Raw genomic sequence first — 24,204 nt, forward strand, 5'->3', positions numbered from 1 at the left:
TGCTGCTTTTACCCGCGACCTCAACATGTCACTCCCACAACAGTATCGGCCGGTACGGCTATCGGGGCGCTAAAACGCTTAGGGAATGACGTATGTTGACAGTGGCTGATGCAAGATTGACGACTTTGAGATGGAAAGCTTAGGAGAAAGAACCAAGATAAGGATCGATAGGTTGGTAGATGGAATGTCGAAGGAGAGTCTATATCCCTTAGCTCGAGGCGCTGTACGGCGGCCGTGGAACATTAACGTCCGAAACTATCATTGTATAACGACATTCACGTGGGGTGGTAGTGGACACCAAGGGTGATTTACACTATGTACATCACAAGGCATTCGAGTTGTATTAGGATCTTCGATTTATATAATAATAGGATCATGCAAACGTAAGAAGATTCCAGATCATAAGACGACCGTACATTGTATCCTCCCCAATATGTACCAAAATGTGATTAAGGATGATTAAATGGGCTCATCTCTGGGCTCAATGAGCACCTCGTTGACGGCAACATGCTCTGGTTGACACAAGGCGTACACAATCGAAGAAGCAACGTCCTCCGCGTCCAGAACCTTGGCACCAGTAGGCTCGCCGTATTTCTTGATTGCCTCTGCATCAGTAGAAATGCCCAGCAACTCTGTAGCCGTGTTGCCAGGTTGGATAGAGGTGACACGAAGACCCGTACCAGCCGTTTCGAGACGCAAGCTCTGCAGAGTCGCTTCCACAAAGAACTTGCTGGCAGAGTAGACACCCAGGCCAGGGAAGACCTTTCGGCCAGCGTCGGATGAGATGGCCACAATGTGACCCTTTCCTCGCCCGAGCATGCCGGGTACCGTAGATGACAAGCAGTGCAAGAGACCCTTGCAATTGACGTCGACAGTGCGCTCCCACTCATCAGTCTGGTTGTTCGCCATCATGGTAAAGTACATGACCCCGGCGCAGCTGACGAGGATATCGACCGGCCCAAGCTTGTCGGCTGCCGCTTGCATGAGCGACTCAACGTCCTCCTTCTTCGTCACATCCGTTTTATGGATGAGGACCTTGCCGCCGGTACCAGCAAGCTTGGCCTTGACACCTTCCAAGGCTTCCGTGCGTCTTGCCGCGAGGGCGATATGAGCGCCCTCCTTAGCTAGTCCGGCAGCAACAGCCGCACCAATTCCGGAAGAGGCACCGGTGATGACGGCAACCTTGCCAGCCAATCGGCCCTTGTTGACACGCGATGTGACCCCCTTGGCGTTTGCTCGGCGCGGAGGTCGAGAAAGCCAACCTCGGGCACAGAAGTGTCGGGTGTAGGTCTCGAGCAAATCGGTATCGATCTTGGGGCGAGGGAGATTGTATTTGAGTAGAGCGGGTGCTGTGGACTCGTCTTTGAGGACGGTCACAGCCTTCAAGGTCTCTGCAGTGGGCATACCACCGCGAAGAATGTCGACGGTGAAAGGGACGTCGCCTGCTGTACCGAAACCTCTCTTCTTGGTCCATAGCTCAACCCAGTCGTCCCAGGGCACACGCTTGGTCGGAAATCCGAGCTCATTCAGGGTGTCAAAGATGTAGTTTGCAGAGACAGGATTGGGGTCACCAAGGTGGTAGGTCAGCTGCTCGGCGTCGGTGTGGTTGGCAAGAGTCGTGATAGCTGCGCTGACGAAATCGACAGGCGTCATCTCGGCGAACCAGTCGTCAACATAAGGCGCAGTCTTAAGATGTAATGACTCGACGATGAGAGCATTTAGAAGATCCCATGCATTGCACGAGCCTGTCTTACTGTGACCACTGATCGTACCAGGGCGATAGACCTTACACGGCATTCCACGACGAGCAGCTTCGTAGACCAGTTTCTCAGCCACCCACTTGGTCTGTCCATACCCGTCTATCAGCTTTTCGGGAACATCGTCAATGTCAACCATGGCATCTTCAGAGTGACCCGCAACAGATGGCGTCAAAACACCGTTTGTAGAAACGTGGTGAAGGGTGGCACCGCTCTTTGATGCCAAGCGCAGGATCTCTCTAGTGCCTCCGACATTCGGGCTTCTCAGCGCAGCATAGGGGTAAACCAAGTTGACAGTTGCAGCAGCATGAATGATGACTTCAACGCGAGAAACGATATCGTCGTAAACCTCTGACGCAAGACCAAGGTGTTCGCGTGACAAGTTTCCGGGCAAGACCTCCATTCTATCGAGTAGTGAGTCATCCCAGATGCCAAGATCGATCAAGTTCTTTCGGATTCTAGCCATTCCGGCGGCACGCATCTCGTCGGTAGGATCCGTGAAACGAACAAGGCAGATAATATGTGCCGAGGTAGTCTCAACAAGGGACTTGAGAAGGAAGGCACCAAGATATCCGGTGGCACCGGTCAAGAGCACAGTATCAGCATCGTTCAAACGCCGCATGGGAGTGCCATTCGACTGGATGTCATCGGGCAGAATGGAGTCGGCACGAAGGACGGCAGGGAGATCCGCCTGCACGGCCGCGGTGTGACCGTCGCGAGCATCGCAGATTGCTTGCAGGTGGCCTTGCAGTGTTGGTGTGCCCGCAAGAGGGGCAAGCGGGACTGGGAATCCAAATTCCTTGGCGAATCTGTTTGCAAGGTCTGCGAGAATGAGGGAGTGGCCGCCAATGTCAAAGAAGTCGTGCTCCTCGGTGATGGCACTATCGGGCATGTTGAGGGCAGCGGCCCACAGCTTCTTGACGGTCTCGAGCTTGATCTTGGTGTTTTGCTCCTTCTCGCCGTTGACTGCAAGCTTGGGGCTTGGCGGCGGCGGCAAGGCCTTCAAGTCAGTCTTGCCAGAGACACCGTGAGTAGGTAGCTGCTCAAGTTCGACCCAGTAAGTTGGTATCATGTACAGGGCAAGATGCTCTCCAAGGACACGCCTAGCTGCAGGGCTGTATCCAGAATCGTCAATGACCACATCTCCCCGGCCCCGCTTGTCATCATTATCGCGAACAATATAGGCAACAAGTTGTCTCTCAAGGCCTTCTCCGTGAGAGGAGACTGCGCAGTCACTCACAGCCAGGTGCTTCACAATGGCGTTTTCGACAGCACCTGGTTGGACGGTATAGCCACGGGTCTTAATCATACCGCCTGCTCGGCCAGTGATCTCTAGGAGCCCGGAGGGAAGGACTCTGGCGAGGTCTCCAGTACGGTACATGCGTGCACCTTCCTTGTTGACGAAAGGATCCGGATGGAACGCCTTGGCAGTTGTTTCTGGTAGGTTGAGGTAGCCACGCGCCAGGAGGTCACCGCCCACGTAGAGTTCTCCGCTGATATTGTTGCCAACTCTGTTACCGTCTTCGTCCATGATGTAAATGTTCTCTGGATTCATCGGTGCGCCAACCGGGCAGACACGGGCTTCAAAGTCAATGAATGTGCTGATATCACCGGCTGCAACCTCGTGAGTCTCGCAGGCGCTGTAGACATTGAGAAATCTGGTTTCGGGCAGGGCCTTCAATCCCCTGCGGCAGAGGTCGGTTGTTACCACCTCGCCATTCAGCCAGAGAGACCGCAGCTTGGGGAGGCGCTTGCTCAAGTCAGGGTGACGAGACAAAACGGTAGCCAGCAAGGTAGGGGTCATGAGCGTATCTGTGATCTGCCGAGACTCAAGCAAGTTGACAAGAGCTGATGGGTCGTAACTGGCACTGTCCGGAACGGCGAAGACTGTGGCTCCGCGCAACAGGGGTCGAAGCATCTCCCAAACGAAGAACACATTGCAAGCTACACGGTCGCCCGGTTGCAAGTCGCTGAGACCAAATCTGAGGTCATACGAGAGCACCGCCGCTCTGTGGGGATTGCAGATTCCCTTGGGTTGGCCAGTGGTGCCAGAAGAGTATGATACGAACATGAGACGCTCGAGATCATCGCTGGCAGGCAACGGAGGAAGTTCGCCGTTTGCGTGCCCATTGACAGTCGTTTTGCTGGGTTCGTCAATAACGATGATAGGCACTTCCGCCTTGATGTGGTTGACGTGCGCGCTTTGAGTGATAACCACTGATGGCTTTGCGTCCTGGATGACATCGCGCAAGAGCCCAGAGGGATATGCGAGCTCAAGAACCAGGAAAGCTCCGCCAGCGCGAAGAGCTGCCAGAGAAGCGATTACGTAGTCGGCACTTCGATTCATGAGCACACCAACGAGACTGTCTCTGCCGACTCCATAATGCCGGCGCAATTGATCGGCGAGAGTCTGTGTCTCTTGGTCCAACTCAGCATAGGTGAAGGTTCGCGATTCATCCTCAAGCGCCACAGCGTCAGGAGTGACCTTGGCCTGCTGCTCAAAGAGGGCAGCGATGTCCTTGGTGACGTCGAGAATAGGCATGTTATCAATTCTCTGATAAGGGGTATATGGGAGACAAGATGATGAATTGAAGCAAAAAGGGATCACCTCTAGGCAAGCCGATGAAAGATGGTAGGGAGAAAAGTCACAGACGGTGAAGTCGAGATGAGAGACGACGGGTGTAGAGGAACAGAATAATCTCTGGCACCTTAATAATAAATGTGGCAGGGTAGCCGCAACGTTGAGTCTGGGAAGGAAGGAGGTCACGAGACAAAGTTGGTTGTCAGAAGCTCTTGCAACCACTCGGGCAGTTGAGGCAAAGGTATGACGCGGAAAAAAGCAATACCAACAGAAGCGAAAGCAGAGTGTGTACCTTGCTTGGCTTCAAGTCCCTTACCTGTTAGAGGTCCCTCAACCAGAACAAGTCCCCCGCCGACGAAGCGTACACGTGTAGGGAAGTAGCGGTAGCACATGCACACCGACAGCCGTCGCGAAACGATGAAATGTCGGTACGAGATAGCCCAGTCCAGTCCATAGCACCCACTACCGGAAGGCCATGGCCAATGAGGTGCATGGTTGCCAAGTTGACCGGTGGTTTAAATGGGTCGAAAGAAGGCGATAGAAGCCAGGGAAGTTGCTTCGTCCAACTCAGTCTAAGATGAAAGAGTGTGGAAGGCAAGGTTCAGCTGGTATCGTTTGTCTATGTAGCTATCAGTAACAGACAAAGCCCTAGCGCCATCAACCGCATTGCTCAAGGCTTGGACTACTCCCACTGTGACCCTAAGCACATAGGCAGTATAGGATGCTTCAGTTGAGAGGTTCACTCTCAATAATGCGGTATATATACACTGATCCTTCGAAAAGACAATGTTGAGGTTCTAAGCACATGTCAAAGTTGCAGGGGCAATGTCGATGATGAAAAAGTCTAAATGCTTGGGGGCCAGAGTGTCATTTTGAGCGTGAGCAAGTGAGAGAGTTGCAGTTTGTCACTTAAAGCCAGATGGGAGCGCGAGATCAGTCGCGGTGCGGTCAAATGACTCGCTGTGTTTCCCGACAGGCTGTTGACAGTTGGGGGCGGCGCCCAGGGAGCGCCATCAGCTCGGTACGAGAGTCGGTCCGCCATGTGGCTGAGACCCGGCGTGGGGTATCGGTGGCTGGACAACCGGGTCGCTTGCCCCTCCGACACCCGCCCGCCGTAGCTCCGAGGCAGCGCCCTTCTTTTCCGTTTTTGTTCCACTAAAGCGGCACCCCAGGTACGTACTCTTTTTTACCTTGCACTTTATCGCCACGCGGAACGCCGGAGGCGCGCAAGGATCACCCGATGCTCCACCTGCCAAGGCCAAGTCAGACAGGGAACAGAGGTGCTTCGGTGCCGCGGGATCGACTGCTTCAGGATCACCTGGCTAATGCGGTTCCTGAGCTGTCCCTCTGCCACAGCGCTGTCACCCATAGGCTGCCGTTCTTTTCGTCTGAAGTTACCGAAGCCAATGCGTCGACTCCGTGAGCAACTCGATAGGAGGCCAGCGAAACATTCGTTTCACGACCGAGAGAACCTCGTCACTTCATAGCATCGCATTGATACCACTGTTCTCTGCCATTCCGGTATGACCTCTCGCCCGATCCCAATGCCGAGCCTTCTCTTGCTGACTGATCGTCATGGCGTACCTAGCCGCCCTCGGTTTCCTAACCACTTAGGTCCTTAGGTCTCGCCCCTGTCCGATCCGCCGAATCGTCACGACTCACCTTACATATCTTGCCTAGCCCCAACGTTCACTCCTCCACTATGGATGACCGAAGACCTGAGCAGGAACCGCTCTTGAGCATCATGGAGCGACAACAGGCCGAAGAGCCTGCGAACCGGGCAAATGCGACAGAACATCCCGATGCGCCGCTCGAGGATAGCCCTCGCCGCGAGCTCGAAGTCGACGATGACTCTGGCCCATCGACACCCCGGTTCATGCAGGACGAAGGACACTGGAAGCGCTGGAGATGGGTGCCATTCCCGGTGCGCCGCATCCTGAAGGCCACCGCGAAGTGGTCCAAAGGCCCCCCAAACCCACACGATTACAAGATCAAGCCCATCTTTCCCCGAATCCAAGAGTTTCCTCTTGTGTTGATCGATCGATACCTCAGAAAATTCAAGCACCGAGTCGGTATTGTTTTCCTCTATTTCGCCATTTGGATCATCACATTTGCTTTGGTCAAGAGGAATGAGACCTTCGCTACCGAAGTTGAAGGATGGGGAGCACCCTCGCAGATTGGGTGCGGTGCAGCATACTGGACAAGGGGAAATAACTGCGGCCTCAATGGTGCCGACTGCCGCCCGTTCAACGGTAGCGGCTTTGCCTTCAGGTGCTCAGCCAACTGCGCTGGCTACATGGTTCTGAATCCAAGAGCGGTCGGAGACCAGGAGATCGTCTACCAGCCGCTTGTTGTCGGTGGACAAACCGACAACTCTAGTTCGCCGATCTATCGAGGTGATTCTTTCATCTGCGCCGCTGCAATCCATGCTGGTGTGATATCCAACGACAATGGAGGTTGTGGCGTTGTCCGCCTGGTTGGGCGAAACGAGGACTATCTGAGCTCGGAGAAGAATGGGATCGACAGCATCAGCTTCGACTCCTACTTCCCGCTCTCGTTCACATTTGAGCCTGGCATTCAGTGCCGCGCTAAGGACCTAAGGTGGAATCTGTTGGCGGTCTCTGTCGTTTTCACAACGGTTCTGTCTCTGTTTACGGCGTCACCCGCCCTTTTCTTCTTCTCAATCTTTACTGGCATATTCTGGCATGTCGGACTCGCCTCAGACCCTCCGAATCACTACTCAGTCGCCGACCTTGTGTCGAACATCATTGGCAAATACCTCCCAGCAATGTTCTGCGCCTGGGTCATGTATGACAAAATGGGAATCCGACGAACGCTCAATGGGCTCACTGCCCAGGTGGAGAAGACGATTTTGTGGCTCGGTGGATGCTGGGTTGGCGCGCTTACCAACTACACGTTCAGCTTCATTCCGATTCAGAGGCTGAATGCGCATGATCTCAATCAACAGCCGGGAGCAAAGGCGGCGTTGGCCATCATCATCATCGTCTTGGTGGTGATCATCGCCAAACAAATATGGTATTTCAGGCAGGAGGGCCGCCTCCTGAAGTATCTCAAGCTGTATCTCCTCTTCGTGGGGGGCGTCATTGTTTGCCTTGTCCTCCCAAACCTGAGTCTACGCATCCACCACTACATTCTAGCTTTGCTCTTGCTCCCAGGTACGAGCATGCAAACGAGACCTTCACTGGTCTACCAGGGCATTTTAGTCGGTCTCTTCATCAACGGCATAGCCCGCTGGGGCTTCGACTCTGTTCTCCAGACGCCTGCAGCCCTCCAAGGCGACGCCCAGCACGGGTCGGTCTTGCCCAGCATTCTCCCACCCGTCATCGACCTGGGCCAAGCCATGTGGAGCATCAACTTCACATGGGCGACCCCCCCTGATGGAGCGCGATACGACGGCATTAGCGTTCTCGTGAATGACGTGGAGCGCTTCCGTACCTATTTTGATGACGGGCCCGTCCCTCCGACGAGTTTCCTCTGGAGCCGCCCGAGTGACCTTGGCATGAACGAGTACTTCCGTTTTGGATTCATGGAAGGCAGCGAGAGCTATGACTTCACTAAAGCTGGCATTTGGAACACTGAAGGCAGATGGATAGACATGAAGCCGGGCCCTTCCATGATCAGGGGTCGGTCTTTGTTGCACGATGACGAGAGCGTGCCACGGTAATTTTGATGCGTGATGATCCTGCTTGCTTTAGATACCTAGAATAGCATACGAATTTTGAATATTATTCTTGTTCATAACTGCTAGTTGTTATTCTGGTGTCCAGTCCATCCTGGGCTCAGGGGTTCGAGCAAAACTTTGACTCTATTGATTGCAGTGGTTACTTCGGTATAAAGGATAACATGCTACACGACCACCATAGCCTGCTTGAGTCACCCCCTCCAGCAACAAGGTCACCCTTTTACGCTCCCTGCCTGCGGCGGCACAGGGGACGGCCACGCTCAAGGGTTTTCGGGTCGCAATCCAGCCTACTATCCTCGATGCACGTCAAGCTACTGCCACCTATTTACGCGGCCAGCCATCAGCAAGTGTTGATTATTGAGAGGCATATACTCTCAAGGGGAAAACTTACAGTTGTTGATGTTATCGGGGACACAGCGGCCGGTCTTGCCGTTGACGTTGCAGACGTCTTGCTTCAAGCTCGTGTTGGCGACGCAGCAGGCGCCGTTGGGGACAGGACGGTTGGCGTTTGCGCCCTGGCGTTCCATCAGGAGGACGTTGCGGCGGGCGGCGGCCGAGGAGGGGTCTTCCACTGCTGCGGCACTGGCGCCGATGGCCATGGTGAGGGCGAAGAGGACGGTCTGGAGTGTGAACTTCATCGTGTCGGGTTGTACGGTGTGGATTTGGAGTATCTAGAAGACTGACGAAAGCGAGAGTTTGCCGATGTAGCTGAAGTGTAAAGCTATAATACAGTAATAGAAGAAAAGAGTGTCCGGCCGGCGGGAAAGAAGCAGAAGAGACTGGATCGTGTGATGGAACCAGAGATAGTGCATGTATAGCTGGGCAGGCGGGTGTGGCCATTATATACGAATGCGTGGAACATGAGGCCCGACTACGCTTCCCCCTTTACCTGCCAAGTCTATAATTCATAAAGGTGGCCCACGATGTATCAAACGAAGCCCTCCTGACCTGAACCGGCTACTCTCAAACAAGCGAGCAACTCGACGCGAGGAGGCCGAGGTCTTCGGGCATTGATCCCCAGAATCAACCGACGGGATGATTAGAGGGTTTGGCAGGAATCTGACACGGAATCGGGGTTGGTTATCTCCGCTTCTCGGCTGCATCAGGTATAAGCATACTCTATTAAGTCTGTTAAGAGGGCCACTCTCTCGCTTATGTCAAGGCCGGAACGAGAGAAGACGTCTTGAGCCTCAAGGGACAAGGGAAAAAAAAAGGAAAAAAAGAGGAGTAGGGGGGCCCGTCGTCTCATGCGCAATCCCAAAAAGGGAACGAAACCCAAAGAAGCTCAAGTACGGATACGGATGAGACGAACATGGGTGAGGGCGGCTCTTTTTTGGCGGTTTCTAGTCACAATGCACATTCTGGATTTGGTTTAGTTCCAGGAATATGTTCGGGAGCTGCGGCGACGATGTGACGGTTTGGGATTTTGCTGGGTTATTCGCAGTTTACGACGGGTGGGGATTTTCGTCTGGAGATGCGGTGAAACAGGTAAGGAGGCAGGGGTCAGGGTGCGCTCCCCTGCCTTTCAGCATCCCGCCGTCGGTAGAGAAAGCCGAGTCTTGGGAAGACGGTGACCAACCGCATTCAGGAGTTGAGCTTGCATGGGAGAGTAAAATAGACTTTGAAGTCAGGTTCTTGGGGTGCTCGTGTAAGTGGGATGGAGAGAGCGGGTACAGAATTACGCAAGATAGAACTGGAGCCCCGTGTTGACTTTGGCGGTGAGTAAGTAGGCTACTTCGTACATCTTGTTTAGAAATAGCTTAAATATATGGCATGGGACCAATCTAGCAAGTCTCAGAGACCGTTGGTCTAGAACATGCTGGCGATCGGAAGGATCTGCCGAGTCTGCCACACTTCGTGGGGAACAGTAGTCCTGGCGACATCCATTGATACACCAAATGGCACCCATGCCGAATGATTACACCCTGATATCAGATGGCATGTAGATCGTCTTCAGACATTGGTGGCTCAGAAGTTGGGGTCAGGTACTCTCTCATCGCAAGTCAAACCGCATGACATGAGGTGCTCTGGATCTGCCTCGACCAAAACTGCATCCGGACTCTTGAAGATGTTCCCAGCAGATTGTCTGAAGGATTGGGGTTGTGCCACGACTTTCCCGACCAACCTCAAGAGAGAGCTAGGTTGCCTCAGTGTAAGGTTGCATGAGGAATGAAGTATACAAAAAGCCCAGGTTATCCACCTTTCGAATATGTCAAAGCACAACCACATGTAATCACAATCTGGCCGTTGGCGCTCAACTTGTACATGTTAAGCACTGACATTCCCCATAGAATCTGGGGCGTTGTAGAAAATTGGGCTGAAAGTTGTTTAAACATTGATAGAAAGTATCGCGAGCCACCAGACCCCAAAGCGGGTTCTACACCCAACCCTCCCCGGTCAGGCTCTCGGTCAGGCACAGTAATCCCAACCTCAACCTGTCAAAGTGCAGAATCGCATTCGACACAGCCCCTTCATCTTTACTCCTCTTCCTCCACACCACCGGCAACCTTGTCAGCAACCTCGACTACCTCAACAGCCTCGATATCGCTGCGCGCCGTCTTCTTATCCTTCTTACCCGTGCCCTTCGTATCCGCACCCTGGGTCGCGGTGCCATTTTTTCCTCCCGCAGCCTTATTGGATTGGGAGATGACATCGGCGGCCTTGGCGGCGAGGGTCTTGTCCTTGGGCACGTTGGCGGCGGCTGGGTTATCGGTGGAGGCGTTGAACTTGAGGGCGGTCGCGGGCTTCCCAGCGTTGGCGACGTCGGTGGCAATGTTCTTGTTGAGCTTCTTGGTCTCCGTGTCCAGCTTGGCCGTCACGTTCTTGCCCTGCGCCTGCTTGGCCTGCAGGCTCAAGACGCTGGCTGTGAGCTTGAGAACCTTGTTTTGGATCTTTGCGCGCTACGGTGGAGAGGATAAAAGTGTTAGTTATCAATAATGAGGGTAAGACCAAGTGTGACTGAGACAAAGGAGGAGTGTCTCTATCTTACCTGAAGAGCCAGGGCATCCTCGCCGGGTGCCGTCTCAGCAATCTTTGCATTGTAGGCGCCACGCTCGGCGTCGTTCGCAATCTTGTTGACGTTGCCGAGGAAGGTGAGATCCGCCTTGTCGACCTGGGACAGGTCCGTCGGCAGACCAGAGAGTTTCTGAAGGGCGTCCTCCTTTGCGGTGCCGGCGTTCTTGCCGCTGATGGAAAGCTCGTCATAGGTCTTGGCCGTCGCGAAGACAGCGGCGCGCTTCTGGAGCTTGCTGCCGGACGAGATGTCCTGGAAGGGTGCGGCCGAGGCAACGGCGATGATGGTGGTGAAAACGGCGGAGAACTTCATAGTGTCACTGGGGATCTGTGTTCAGGGATATGGAATAATTGTGGGGAGAAAAAGAGAGAGCAATAATAGACAGAAAATCGATTATAGTGTTTCTTGAGCGAAAGACCGGGTTAGATCGACAGCGCAGCTGTGGAGAAAGAGTGAAGTTATCGAAATAGGTAAAAGAGAGTAAGTTGATGAAGAGAACGGATTCCGGACAGCCGAAGCGGCGGGGTGTCTGGCGATCTTATAGCTATAATGGAGGCTTCTCACCTCCTTACACCTGGTAAACCATCTGAGCATTGTCTCTATATCCATGGAAGAGCATTGATGCTACAGGATGAACGTTCGGCGGCGCCGTCGGAAATGCCCAACTCTCGTAAGCGTGTAACGAAACCCGCTCCCTCGAACTCACTCGAAAGAGCTCGAAAGAGGCAACGAGAAGAGCGAGGAGGCAGGGCGGGCTGCGGGCGCGGAGGACGTTTCAGGGCGAGATTTTTCCGTCCCGGGATCTTAGGATACTGATCTTGTACAAACATAGAACGGGCCCTTCACTACCTTGCGGCGAAGACGCTAGTTCGGAAGAGAGGCAGAGAGACACAGAGTCTGGAGACCCGACAACCCGTAACCACACTCGTGGGTCGTCCCTCCAGATGTCTAAGGACGCGGGTGCCAGGAACTTCCCTGACATGGACGGAGGCTGAGCCTTAATGCCATCCCCTCCACATAGAGCCGTCTTGGATGTCGTCTCATGATGTGATGAGACCGAGTAAGTTGTAGCGGTGAGAGGGAGACGAGAGCATGAGGAAGAGCAAGAAAAGGCCCCGAGTCAGCGCATGTTGTGCGTGCTTGCTGCGACGAACATGCAACCACTTGGGCACGGCCAAACGGCCGCCGCCTGAACTGTGCGGAACTTACAGGACGACAGACAGCAGCACGGAGTTGCTGTGAGGGAGATGTGCGATCCTGGGAGAGGGGGGGAAAAAGTCAATCTTGAGACGAGTTTTGGGAATAATTTTGACAACCTGAACCTTGAAGAAGAGATGAGATTGGTGTCTGTGTGAAGGGCAGCATGAGCAATCGGTTGTCAAGGCGGAAGGGGAGAGTCGGGCACTCGGTCTTTTTAAACACACGGTAAGAGTCGTTGTCTAGAATTACTACCCAGAATCGACGTCCCGCATGTCCCTAAATAAAGTGAATATAGATAGATTGTAAGGTTATTTGGCTCCCCATATTACACGCTCACGGGAGACGAAATCGTACTGGGGGATACGGGAGGAAAATTAATGAAATCAGCCCTGCGGTGATTGTAAGCGTTGAGAAGGTAGGTAGGTAGGTAATCAATCCATCACACATGGCGTTTGAAGCTTGAACCTTGAATCTGTCGGGGAAAAGTGGGGACGACTCTTATTTTCTGCCTCCTCTCCTCCACCCACACAACACTGCCGTCGCTGCGTGAGCAAGGTTCATACTCCCAGCAGAGGAGCCGTGTCCTGCCCCACTTGGAGATAACTTCACCTCATCGACTGCCAACCCCCATACCCCGATCCGCTCCTCTCACGCCGCCTTAATCTCACAAAGTCAACCCAGCCCGTAAACATCACGCACATGCGGCTCGTCTGATTCTTCATCGCTCCGCCTCAAACCTGGCCGAAAGATCTCTCCGGGACCGCAGACTTTCAACGCCAAGAACATCTTCATAATCCCCTCGACTCATATTCCCCAACAAAAAAAATCATGCCTCCCCGGATCCCAACCCAAGAAGACTTCGAACAAGTCCAAAAGGTTCTACCCCTAGCCCTCGCCTTTCCAAACCCCCCGGAATCCACAACCGCAATCCTCCTCCTCTTCCACGGCCTGGGCGACTCCGAAGCGCCCTTCGCCTCCTTCGCCCGCGCAATGTCCCTCCCCGGCGTCCTCTCTATCTCAGTCCGCGGTCCCTCTCCGCTGCCCCCGTCCATGCTGCCCGATGATGGCCCTTCCTCCACCAGCTCCTCCGCTGGCGCTGGCGCGGGTCACTTCCACTGGGGCGACGACATTACCTTCGTCCCCTCGACAGACTCCCTCGCCCCGGACCCGGGCTTTTCTAAATCCTCCACCCTCGTCGTGGACCGCCTCATTCATGAGACCCTCGTCGCCCGCTGCGGCTGGGAGCTCAGCGACATCATCCTTTTCGGCTTCGGCCAAGGAGGGTCCCTGGCCTTGGGCATCGCATCGCAGCTCCGTCTCGGTCAAAAGGTCGTTGATGTGACAGATGTTCCCAGCCCTGCTGCTTCTGCATCCAAACCCAAGAGGAGTGATGGCCACTTTGACGAAAACACGCTCAAGGGCGTCCTCTCCATCGGAGGTCCCTTGCCGCACTCCATGGTTCCGACAGTCAGCACGCGGGGGAAGTGCAAGACGAAAGCGTGTCTCGTCCAGCTTGATAACGACGCCTTCGATGCCGTAAAGGAAGAGTTTCTCGACGTCAGGCTCGTAAAGTGGAAGAGGAAAGACGCGGCTATGCCCCGCGATCGGGAGGAAATGTTCCCTCTGATGAAGTTCCTCGCAGAATGCCTCAAGAGTGGATGGTGAGGCAGTCTCGGGATCGAAGTGGTGCAATAAACCACGGACGTTTCGTACTTGACCAGCCGACGACTCTTCCCAGAGTCGATTGCTTCAGTGGAAGATCCCAAATTCGGCCCTTTCTTGCCAAACTGAGAGAGGGGTTTGATAAACCCAGCATCGGCCGGCACATATAGCAGTGACTCCAGATGCGTCTTCATTCCTGACCATAGGCAAATCTTGAAGGCATGTCACCCCTCATAAAAGCCTGCATGTTCACGAGGTAGCCAAGAGCATACGGGATACTAGCTATTAATTCCTAAAACGCGGCTCTGAGGATCGCAGCTATGGGCTATAATCATAAGGCTATTCAACGGTTTGCTCTCTTCTCTCCATCACCTCCTTTTCGCCTCCATTTCTGTGGTCGAATGGACGTCATCAGCTGCGCGTTATTTCCAACGGGGCCGGAGCTGTCGAAGAACGGCCAATGTCTCCTATTAATGGGTGTGGGGTCGGCTTCTTGTTCTCGGGGGCCAGGGTTGCTGCGCTAGAGTGCATTGCATGTTGCTTTGGTTCGCCTTTATCAACCTTGACCGTGGGATCTCCACTGAGAGGGTGCGAAGCTGGCTGGCCGGGCCCCTGCATACCCACCGTCTGGTCGTCGTGGACACTGTGGGGGACGGCTTGCGTGCTCACGGGCGCTATGATGTCCTGGCTAAGCCTATGATCGTGAACAGGACCTGCCATCTTGGTAGTCAAGTCATTGTGTACCGAATGTTGCGTTGGCTCTCCGGCCACGTTGACTGTAGGATCCTGTTCAACGTTGTGAGGAAGGCGGGTAGTCGGTGCCGCTGTTTTCGAATCTATATTAATCTGATGGGGGGAGAGCCGTCGGGCCACTTGGACCATGGGATCCTCGTGGACAGTATGCGGATGAATCTCCTCGGCAATTCCAAAGAGAGGGTCATTGTGAACAGTATGTGGAAACTGTTTGGCTCCAACTGGCCTTTTCTGGTCATGACTGAGCCGATGGGGCTCGGCAAAGTCAGCCACTGTGACGCGAGGATCTTGTGAACTCAAAGTCGGACTTTGACTTTGCTGGGTGTCCGGAGTTCTCACAGGAGTGTCTTTACGTTTGCTACTTGTAGCAAGAGGCGGTTGCTGGGAACTGGTCTCCGGGCTAGTCTTCGTCGGCTGAAGATTCTCTGGCATTGATCTCCCCGTTGTACAGCCAGATTCTGGCAACTCGACGATTCTCGGCAGGCTCTTGTCCTTCATTTGCATTTGCGCAGGCGACTTATACGGGTGATTCGGCTGAGCCTTGAAGCGGCGAATCTCAACTGGCGGAGGTCCCGGGGAAAAAGGATAGGTGTTGAACCTCTTACAAATCCTTTCTCGTACCAAGACTTCGTTGTGATTCCCCATTAGAGTCCAGAATGGGTGGGCACAGGCATGAAGTTCGTCGTCATCCGCGCTACCCGTGATGGCATAGCGGTTTCGAATGTCACCACGTTGGTTGCTAAGCGGCCTCTTCCAGTTGCATACTACGGCGGTCAGATGATGCTCGCGGGCTTGTCGAGTAACTTGACTTACTCATAGAGCTCAGGAAACACGACCAACATGGACTGCTGCAGCCACTTGATGGTGGAGTCAAGGGATCCTCGCCGTAGGCAGCTCGCTCGAGTCTCTCCGCGGTGCGAGCATACACTACGCATGGGCATAGTGCTGCTTCGGTAGTAGTCTCTCGTTGCTGTGAGAGCCATTTGTGCGACCGAACCTGTCCCATGATGGGCGTTTTCTCTGGCTGCTGTCGTTGAACTGTCTCTGTTGACTCGTTCTCGCGGCGCCGTTGCCCTGCGCTGTTGGGTGCTCGCGCGTTCTTGGATCGGTCCATGTTGATATAAAGGTGAAGAATGCAATCCGACGAGAGTAGTCGGTAATCTAAATGACGTCGAACAGCATAAGTGTGCAACCACGTTGGCAGGCGATGGCAAGTCTCCTGAAGGGCGGATCGCTGTAGATGATACCGATGGAAGTCCAATGTATGGGGTGATCCGGGAATCGAAACAAGTTCTTCTCACCACGCCTCAAGCAAGCAGGGAGCACTTGCAACAGGTGGCAGGCTGCAACTTCTCGGACTGCCGTCGCGGTCGCTGACTCCTGCCAGAGATGTGTACGACGTGGCCCTGTCTAGGCCAGGCTTGGAATCCACACGGGGAGATGCCTTCCGTCATTTCACTGCTCGTTCACGACGGAAAGAAGGGAGCAACATTGCGAGCCTGACAAAGCGCACTTCGATCGAGTATGTGTCTTCCCGTTCATTGGCAGCAAACAAGGCCCGAAGCAGTGGACTGTGGATACCAATACACCAGCACCGCTGCGATGATAATCTTGATATCGGGGACGGTAATATAACATTGATCGTTCTAATTGTAGTGAGCCAAACCAACCCACACATGGTGACATCCACGTACAGCCCCTGTCACCTCACTCTTGTACCATAACCCAGAATGCGCCATGACACCGTAGTATGTTGATGGAGAGGATTTAACTCGATTCCGATTCCAATTCCAATTCAGATCTACTCCGCCATGAGTCGAACCGCAGTTACCTATTCCTCAGCACGCCCTTCCTCTCTCCAACCATTCGAACCTCGGGATGCGCCATTATGTAATGATCTGAGAGCTGTGCTTCGAGTCTTATTCGACCAGCTACGTGGTGTTAGCCATAGCAAACGACAATGATGTAGCAAGCTTACATTTTGACCTTGCCGTCGTCACCGCACGATGCCAACATGCAAGGCTCTGCCGGATTCCATGTAACGGCGTTCGTCCGAGGCTGGTGTCCTTCAAGTCTTTCCACTGCAGCGCCGCTATTCTTGTGCCAGATGAGGATGTTTCCATCTAGAGCCAGTAAATCAGCGTCTGACATCATCCAAACAAGAGCCAACTCACCTTCGCTACCGCTCACAACAAAGCTCTCGTTTGCGCCGCCAAAGGCACTCCGAATAATGAAATCGCCTCCAGTGTGACCTAAGAACTTCTGTACCGATGTCCGATTTACCAGGTCTATCAGTTGCAACTCTCCATCCTTTTTGTTGAGCAGCAAATGACGCGAGTCTTCGCTGATGCTCACGCATGTCGGCCGAGACTTGACCTCCATTTCGTACTCCAGCTCGCGTGTGAAGGCATTGTAGACATGGATCTTTTGCTCATCGTCGACAGCCACGAGCCAATGACCGTCCGGGGAGCCGCAGATGTCCTGAACTCTATGCTTCTTACCCCATTCGCACATCATCTCCCCCGAAATGCTCCAAGTGCGCAAGCCGTGTTGCTTGTCCAGAGATCCGGTGACGAAAGTCTTGCTGTCTGCTGCCCATACGCAGCCACTGGCTGGCTCCTCGAATCGCTCAAGCTTCAAGACTAGCTCTCCAGTCTAAGGGAATATCAGTATTGGCGTCGAGGGAAGCACCATTGAAATTACGCACCGTGGTATCCCACAGCCTAGCATACTTGTCCTGGGAGCATGTAACAATCATTGAGTCATCGGGGCTCCATGACAAACCGCCGACACCTTGAGCATGCGGTCGCAAAACTTGGGAGATGGAGAAAGAAGGCAGATCCCAGATAACAACAGCTTCACCACTTCCACAGGCAGCCAGTCGCTGGCCGTCGTGAGAAAATAGGACTTGCCAAACTTCGCCAGTCAAGTCTGTGAGTTCCAACGCGACCTCGGTAGGGAAATGACTCCGTTCGCAATAGTGATCCGAGTATAATGAGGGTGATGACGCGGTTGTATGCCAGAGGCAGCTGTCTATTTGGCTCTGCTTCACCTGCTGTAAAAGAACGGCGAGTCGGTTCTCCGGCAGCATGACCGAGGGCGAAATGCATTCTATTCATGTGTGAGTACTACATAAATCACCTGAGGTGGCATCGAGAATACTTACTTGACAGTTCTGACAGCAGAACCTTCCTCGACTGGCCGCGGGCACCATCCCACTCGGCCTTGGCTTTCAGGTCTTCCGTAGACTGGCACATAAGAAGACTGGAGAGAAAATGAAGCTTCTGAGTATCTTGGTATAGCGGTGTTAGTTCAGTTCGCAGCACCATCAGAGCCCGGGAGGTATCGCGCTGCTCCAACAGCTCAAGGAATTTTTGTTGCCGCAGCCAAAATCGCATGACGTTCCGGTCGGAGCCAGGAGCCAAAACGAGACCGTTTCCTGGTTGGCCTCGGTCCCCAGACATGACGGCTCCAAAGAGGAGCTCCTCGGCCTCGCCCCAATCGCCGCTGACAACGGCGCTCCGGAAGGCGGCGACCGTTGGACTCTCCAATTCATAGCCACTGTCTCTACTGACGCTCTCGGCAGCACCCTGGTATCCCATATCGGACAGAGCCTGTATGAGTATGCGAGTGACCTCTTCTCGATCATGTCCATAATAAGTTGAAGGGACGGGTGTCTGGGCTTCCTTGCCAGAACGGGACGATCCGTTCAGGGCAGCGGCTTTGCGAGCGCCGTTTGTCGCCGAGGCAGTCAGCGGCGCCTCCGTCCTCGCGCCGTTTGAGTACGTCCTCGACGTTCCGTTTGAAGCAACTCCATCGCCGTCTGAGATCATGTTGGAGTTTCCTCTTGTGCGTTTGGAGCGATGAGAGCCGGGTCGACTGGCGCCCGCGGACGTCGCAGGAGAGTCTCCCCGATCTGAATCGGAAGTGGCTCGTCGTCTACGGCCCAAGACCTGACGGGGCGCCGAGGGAGATGTTATCGCTTCAGGGACAGCCGAGGAGAGTTGAACAGCGCTCGCTTGGTAGGGGCTCGGAGTTGTGGTATCGTCAGAAAAGGAGGGGCGGGAAGCCGCGGGGGCTGGGGGTAGAACTGTGGTTGAAGATGTCTGGATATCCGGCGGGGTGGGCACTTGTTGGTTGGCTGAAATAAGATGGGAATTGGAATCCGGGCTGTAGTTGGGGTCCAGGTCGGCCTATGTTACCGCGGGAAGGCCCCGCGGTTGCTCTCGTCGGTCGATATTTTGGGAGAGACGGCGACGCCTAGGTATGGTAGGAATGTTGTGGCGAGTGCTTTGTCGCTGGACGTTTAATTAGAGAATAGCTCGAGAGAGGGTCGTGGTGCGGACGCGGATGCGGACGGACGGACTTGTGGGCGTAAGGTACGGTGCGGTAGGGCGGAGGAGGTGAAGGTGCGTGAGAAGGACGAGGTCTGGGAGCCGGGAGAAGGTGCGTGAAGAGGAAAGAGACACGGAAGAAAAGAACGTGGACAGTGGGACGTAAGATGGTTAGATAGGTATGTGAAGCTTTGAGGTTTGGAGTTCATGGGTGCAGGTTTCGGGGTTGCTGCATTGCAGAAGTCATAGGTAGACGTCTCCCTACGATGAGCAGGCAGGTGCTAATTCGGTAGCAAGGTACCTCTGCAGACGCAGCCTACACTTGCCGTGGAAGATCGCTGTGTAGGTAGCCTCCCAGGAAGAGACCCGTGGCCGGCAGCGGCGCACTGCTGCAGTACCCTGACTGGGCAAACACTGGGACAAGCGGGCAAGCAGATGACGGGATGCCGTGTGATTGGGCGTGCGGCAGTCCCTCCGCACACGAAGGTGGAGACAGATGACCTGCTTGCTGGGGTGGTTGGAGGTCCGGCTCACTGGACGCGCTCTAGGACAGTGAAGCTCACTAACACACCACTATGCACCACGCCAGAAGGATCCCAATCTACCTACCTTACCTTACCGAGCATGAACACAGGAGGGGAAGAGGGTCACATGCTCAGCTAGTGTCTCTCTCATGAATCAGAGAACATGAAGTGCGGGTTACAAGAGATTATCTATAGCATCGTTTGCATACACTTGAGAACACTTTGAGAGCCTTGGGGAAGCTTATCAGCCGGCTCCGTGGACATATCCGAGAGAGCACGAAGGCTACAGGTACCTGACCAAACAGAGGCAACACCCATGCGAGAGACTTTCCAAGACTGCAGCCGTCGTTGTCGTCGACATGACGAGATGTTCATCTTTCAAAGTGTATCGGTAACAGGTATGTTCTATGTCTTTATGAAAGTGCGGATGAACATGCAGTCTGCCGTCTCGATCGAGGTTGCACGGCGCCGCTGGCCGCTGAAGTGTAGCTGCCAGAAGGTCTCAATCTTGAACATATCGCCTCGCCAGAGCGGTCCGGCTCTTTACCGGTCCCTTACCACCATTCGTCGTTTCGGTCCGGGCGTTGACGCAGCGGACCCTTGTCCAGATGGCATGCAGTCACTGCAGTATCTTGCGTTTCGCTGCAGAAGGCACCTGGGTTGCATTTGGAGGCAAGACAAGGCCGCGATCGAGAGCTCGTAACGATAGCCAGTTGTTGATGGTCTTCCCAAAGGCCATTAAACCGCTCCCTAGTAAGCTAAGATACCTTAATATCAACTTCCACTCGGAGCGAATACACCTGGAATTAAGGCCAAGTACCACGTTATACTGTTTTATGAGTTGCCACTACCAAGAACACTTCTAGGTAGCCCAAACGTCGTGTGTTTCTGTCTCCAGCCTTGCTGTACGTTACGGGGACGAAGCAAATAAAGAAGCAAGGCTTCCGGGAAGCCGTAAATGGCTGAAGATGACTAAACTCTAAGCGTCTCTAGATCTTTTGCCCGATAGGCGTTTGCTCACTTCGCCGCGAACAACTGCTCCTCATTGGGTCGTCCGGTCTTTGTTGTGTCTCCTAAGCAGTGGCGGAGGAGGGCGGTCCAAATGAGAAGAGACAGTCTCTGGTATTGCGTGTTACAATCCGTACACTTCAGTACAGTTTGTAATGCCACTTGCATGGCATTGCGTGGCGCGAGTGACGTACGCTTAGGCAGCGATATCTTGCTTCAACATGTCTGAAAGTGGATGGAGGAGCGCGACGTGCTGCCGACACGATCAAGGTGTGTCGAGAGCTGCCGCCGGTGTATGTGACCCGGTCACGTGTGGTACTTGTGCCCAAGTGGGAGAAGTGGGAGGTCGCCCACCAGCCCAACGCCCCGCCAACTGCTGTCTCGCTGCTGTCGCTGTCGGCAGAGTCGCAGGGGACTACCTACGACACCGGTGGGGACCGGACGCATGTGGCTGGTGCGTCAGGGATCCAGGGCAAACTCTCGGGCCAGCAGCAACGTGTGTACGGAAAGGTAGGCTCTTGACATCTGTGATCTGGGCCCGGTGCTTGCGACGTCCGCTCCCACCATCCCCAACCAAAACACCTGCAAACTTGCAACCTGCTCGATACCTCGTATCTTTGCTGATATACATACCCGTCGTCGCCGACACATAGGGGGTGTTACGGCCGTTCTCGATCTGATCCTCACTCCGGCCATCGTCCTCGCTTCCGTCTCGAACCCCAACCCCCCTTTCCGGGAGCTTCCACGTATTCCATAGGTTGCGATCTAGGAGCCATCTTCGACACGATACTCGACTACAAAGAAGTCTGTCCTCGACTCGACTTTTCCACCTCGCCCAACTCACCACCACAATCCCCCAAGAGCACCCGGCCGCATCGCAACAATGAGCGCGCCCCCCGCCTCCAGCCAAGGTGGTATCTCGGATCCCGCCTTGATCACGTAGGTGATGCCCAATACCCCTCGACGCACGTCGGAAGCTGACTATGCGCTGCGCCCCAGCCTCGTGAACAAGCTCCAGGATGTCTTCACAACGGTTGGCGTCACCAACCCCATCGACCTCCCTCAAATCGTTGTCGTTGGTAGTCAGTCCAGCGGTAAGAGTTCCGTCTTGGAGAATATTGTAGGAAGAGACTTGTGAGTGTGACAATTGCCCCGGCTCCGCCATCACATGTCTCCCAGGCCTCGAGGCATCTAACAATTTACCTCTTACAGCTTGCCCCGAGGCTCTGGAATTTGTACCCGTCGGCCCCTCGTCCTGCAGCTCATCAACCGCCCCGCGACTTCACAGAACGGCGTCGAGGAGGTGGAAAACAGCACCGACAAGGCAGCCAACGCCGATGAATGGGGCGAGTTCCTCCATATCCCTGGCCAAAAGTTCTACGACTTCAATAAGATTCGCGATGAGATCAGCAGGGAAACCGAGGCCAAGGTCGGCCGCAACGCAGGCATTTCGCCCGCTCCGATCAACTTGAGAGTCTACTCACCGAACGTTCTTACACTGACCCTGGTCGATTTGCCGGGTCTGACCCGAGTGCCAGTCGGAGACCAGCCCCGCGATATCGAGCGCCAGATCCGCGATATGATTCTCAAGTACATCTCCAAGTCCAACGCCATCATTCTCGCCGTCACAGCTGCCAATATCGATCTTGCCAACTCTGACGGTCTCAAGCTTGCCCGCGAGGTCGACCCCGAGGGCCAGCGAACGATTGGTGTTCTTACCAAGGTGGATCTTATGGATGAGGGCACTGATGTTGTTGATATCTTGGCTGGACGCATCATTCCTTTGCGGCTGGGATACGTCCCTGTGGTCAACCGTGGCCAGCGAGATATCGACAACAAGAAACCGATTATGGCAGCCCTTGAGAACGAGAAGAACTTCTTCGACAACCACAAAGCATACAGGAACAAGAGCTCTTACTGCGGAACTCCCTACTTGGCCAGGAAGCTCAACCTTATTCTGATGATGCACATTAAGCAGACCCTGCCCGACATCAAAGCTCGTATCTCGAGCTCGCTACAAAAGTACTCTGCCGAGTTGGACACCTTGGGGCCTAGCATGCTAGGAAACAGCGCAAACATTGTCCTCAACATCATCACCGAGTTCACGAACGAGTGGCGGACGGTATTGGACGGCAACAACACGGAACTCTCAAGCACAGAATTGTCAGGTGGTGCGAGAATCAGCTTCGTTTTCCACGAATTATACTCCAACGGTGTCAAGGCTGTGGACCCCTTCGACGTGGTCAAGGACGTTGATATCCGTACAATTCTGTACAACTCTTCTGGTTCCTCCCCGGCTCTTTTCGTCGGCACCACTGCCTTCGAGTTGATTGTGAAGCAGCAGATCAAGCGCTTGGAAGACCCTAGTCTGAAGTGCGTGTCTCTCGTCTATGACGAGCTGGTGCGCATTTTGTCTCAACTCCTGGGCAAGTCGTTGTACCGCAGATATCCGTCGCTCAAGGAGAAGGTTCACACCGTGGTTATCAACTTCTTCAAGAAGGCTATGGAGCCTACTAACAAGCTAGTCAGAGATTTGGTGGCTATGGAGGCATGCTATATCAACACCGGTCACCCTGACTTCTTGAATGGTCACAGAGCTATGGCTATGGTGAACGAGCGCTACAATCCTTCCAAGCCCGTTCAGGTTGACCCCAAGACTGGCAAGCCTCTGCCGGGAGGTACTCCTAGAGCGTCCAGCCCAGTCGTGCCTGATGATGCTGCGAACGGAGGCTTCTTCGGCAGCTTCTTCGCAGCGAAGAACAAGAAGAAGGCCGCAGCCATGGAGGCTCCCCCGCCAACACTTAAGGCTTCTGGCACGCTCTCAGAGCGTGAGAACATCGAGGTGGAAGTCATCAGTATGTCTTCAATGCCCACTTTGCTCGAGACGCGCTGACCGGAATGTACAGAGCTGCTTATCTCTTCCTATTACAACATTGTGAGGCGAACCATGATCGACATGGTTCCCAAGGCCATCATGCTCACTCTCGTTCAGTGAGTAAACCGACCAGGTTTTGCATGTGACGTCTTGTCAGCTAACAATATGATAGATTCACCAAGGATGAGATGCAGAAGGAACTTTTGGAGAACATGTATCGCACTGACACTCTGGATGACCTGCTCAAGGAGAGCGACTTCACCATCCGCAGAAGAAAAGAGTGCCAGCAAATGGTGGAGTCCCTTGGCAAGGCCAGCGAGATCGTCAGCCAGGTCCAGTAAGAGACGTGAAACGACATACACAGTGGCTTCTGAGAAGCACTCAAATTTTTGCCTGCTGAGATGCTGGCCGCCTCATGCTTCTGGGGGCACGAAAATTAGAAAGAGCGCGGCGTTAAGGCAGTAAAATCTTCCCAAAAATCGTCGGCGGAGTCCCTGGAGGCGTGGAAGGCAGTAGAGAATCGGACAGCGGCAGTTGCGGTGATAGTCCTTTAATGAGAGTGGCATACATTTGTTTCTTGAGATGAAGACTGATTCAAGATGGCCAAAGAGGATATAGCAAGAGAGAGACAGCAATGAAAGATGACGTTTCTAATTCGCTTGTCCTACTGCTTTACATCGTGCCTCATCTTTGGTCGCAAGCTGTCCTGATCTGGCGTGTGGTTGGTTTGCGAGGGTTTGCAGGACGATATTCATCATTCTCTCGATATTTAGACGATCTCTCAAGGCGCACGT

At 54.1% G+C, this 24,204-nt stretch overlaps 8 protein-coding genes across 8 annotated transcripts; 3 read left to right on the forward strand and 5 right to left on the reverse strand.

The window, feature by feature from the left end:
- Positions 1-459: 459 nt before the first annotated feature.
- Positions 460-4,299, reverse strand: CORC01_07907 (AMP-binding enzyme; the record flags this gene model as incomplete). The annotated part of the gene is made up of 1 exon (XM_022619542.1): positions 460-4,299. One exon carries the CDS (start codon positions 4,297-4,299, stop codon positions 460-462), a length of 3,840 nt encoding a protein of 1,279 aa, XP_022473917.1.
- A 1,741-nt stretch (positions 4,300-6,040) lies between these two features.
- On the forward strand, positions 6,041-8,023 carry CORC01_07908 (LCCL domain-containing protein; the record flags this gene model as incomplete). The annotated part of the gene is made up of 1 exon (XM_022619543.1): positions 6,041-8,023. The coding sequence occupies one exon, from the start codon at positions 6,041-6,043 to the stop codon at positions 8,021-8,023; it is 1,983 nt and encodes a 660-aa protein (XP_022473918.1).
- A 238-nt stretch (positions 8,024-8,261) lies between these two features.
- Positions 8,262-8,679, reverse strand: CORC01_07909 (uncharacterized protein; the record flags this gene model as incomplete). The annotated part of the gene is made up of 2 exons (XM_022619544.1): positions 8,262-8,362; positions 8,433-8,679. The coding sequence occupies 2 exons, from the start codon at positions 8,677-8,679 to the stop codon at positions 8,262-8,264; spliced, it is 348 nt and encodes a 115-aa protein (XP_022473919.1).
- Positions 8,680-10,518: 1,839 nt separating this feature from the next.
- CORC01_07910 (uncharacterized protein) lies at positions 10,519-11,366 on the reverse strand (the record flags this gene model as incomplete). The annotated part of the gene is made up of 2 exons (XM_022619545.1): positions 10,519-10,941; positions 11,031-11,366. 2 exons carry the CDS (start codon positions 11,364-11,366, stop codon positions 10,519-10,521), a joined length of 759 nt encoding a protein of 252 aa, XP_022473920.1.
- A 1,716-nt stretch (positions 11,367-13,082) lies between these two features.
- CORC01_07911 (phospholipase/Carboxylesterase superfamily protein) lies at positions 13,083-13,919 on the forward strand (the record flags this gene model as incomplete). The annotated part of the gene is made up of 1 exon (XM_022619546.1): positions 13,083-13,919. The coding sequence occupies one exon, from the start codon at positions 13,083-13,085 to the stop codon at positions 13,917-13,919; it is 837 nt and encodes a 278-aa protein (XP_022473921.1).
- Positions 13,920-14,327: 408 nt separating this feature from the next.
- Positions 14,328-15,783, reverse strand: CORC01_07912 (uncharacterized protein; the record flags this gene model as incomplete). The annotated part of the gene is made up of 2 exons (XM_022619547.1): positions 14,328-15,433; positions 15,483-15,783. The coding sequence occupies 2 exons, from the start codon at positions 15,781-15,783 to the stop codon at positions 14,328-14,330; spliced, it is 1,407 nt and encodes a 468-aa protein (XP_022473922.1).
- Positions 15,784-16,643: 860 nt separating this feature from the next.
- On the reverse strand, positions 16,644-18,502 carry CORC01_07913 (WD domain-containing protein; the record flags this gene model as incomplete). Its single annotated transcript, XM_022619548.1, has 4 exons — positions 16,644-16,792; positions 16,844-17,324; positions 17,377-17,780; positions 17,836-18,502. The coding sequence occupies 4 exons, from the start codon at positions 18,500-18,502 to the stop codon at positions 16,644-16,646; spliced, it is 1,701 nt and encodes a 566-aa protein (XP_022473923.1).
- Positions 18,503-21,418: 2,916 nt separating this feature from the next.
- Positions 21,419-23,751, forward strand: CORC01_07914 (vacuolar protein sorting-associated protein 1; the record flags this gene model as incomplete). The annotated part of the gene is made up of 5 exons (XM_022619549.1): positions 21,419-21,474; positions 21,535-21,669; positions 21,748-23,390; positions 23,442-23,526; positions 23,583-23,751. 5 exons carry the CDS (start codon positions 21,419-21,421, stop codon positions 23,749-23,751), a joined length of 2,088 nt encoding a protein of 695 aa, XP_022473924.1.
- Between the last annotated feature and the right edge of the window lie 453 nt (positions 23,752-24,204).

This window comes from Colletotrichum orchidophilum (assembly GCF_001831195.1).
Source record: "Colletotrichum orchidophilum strain IMI 309357 chromosome Unknown Scaffold_65.1, whole genome shotgun sequence".
Taxonomy (NCBI): Eukaryota; Fungi; Ascomycota; class Sordariomycetes; order Glomerellales; family Glomerellaceae; genus Colletotrichum; species Colletotrichum orchidophilum.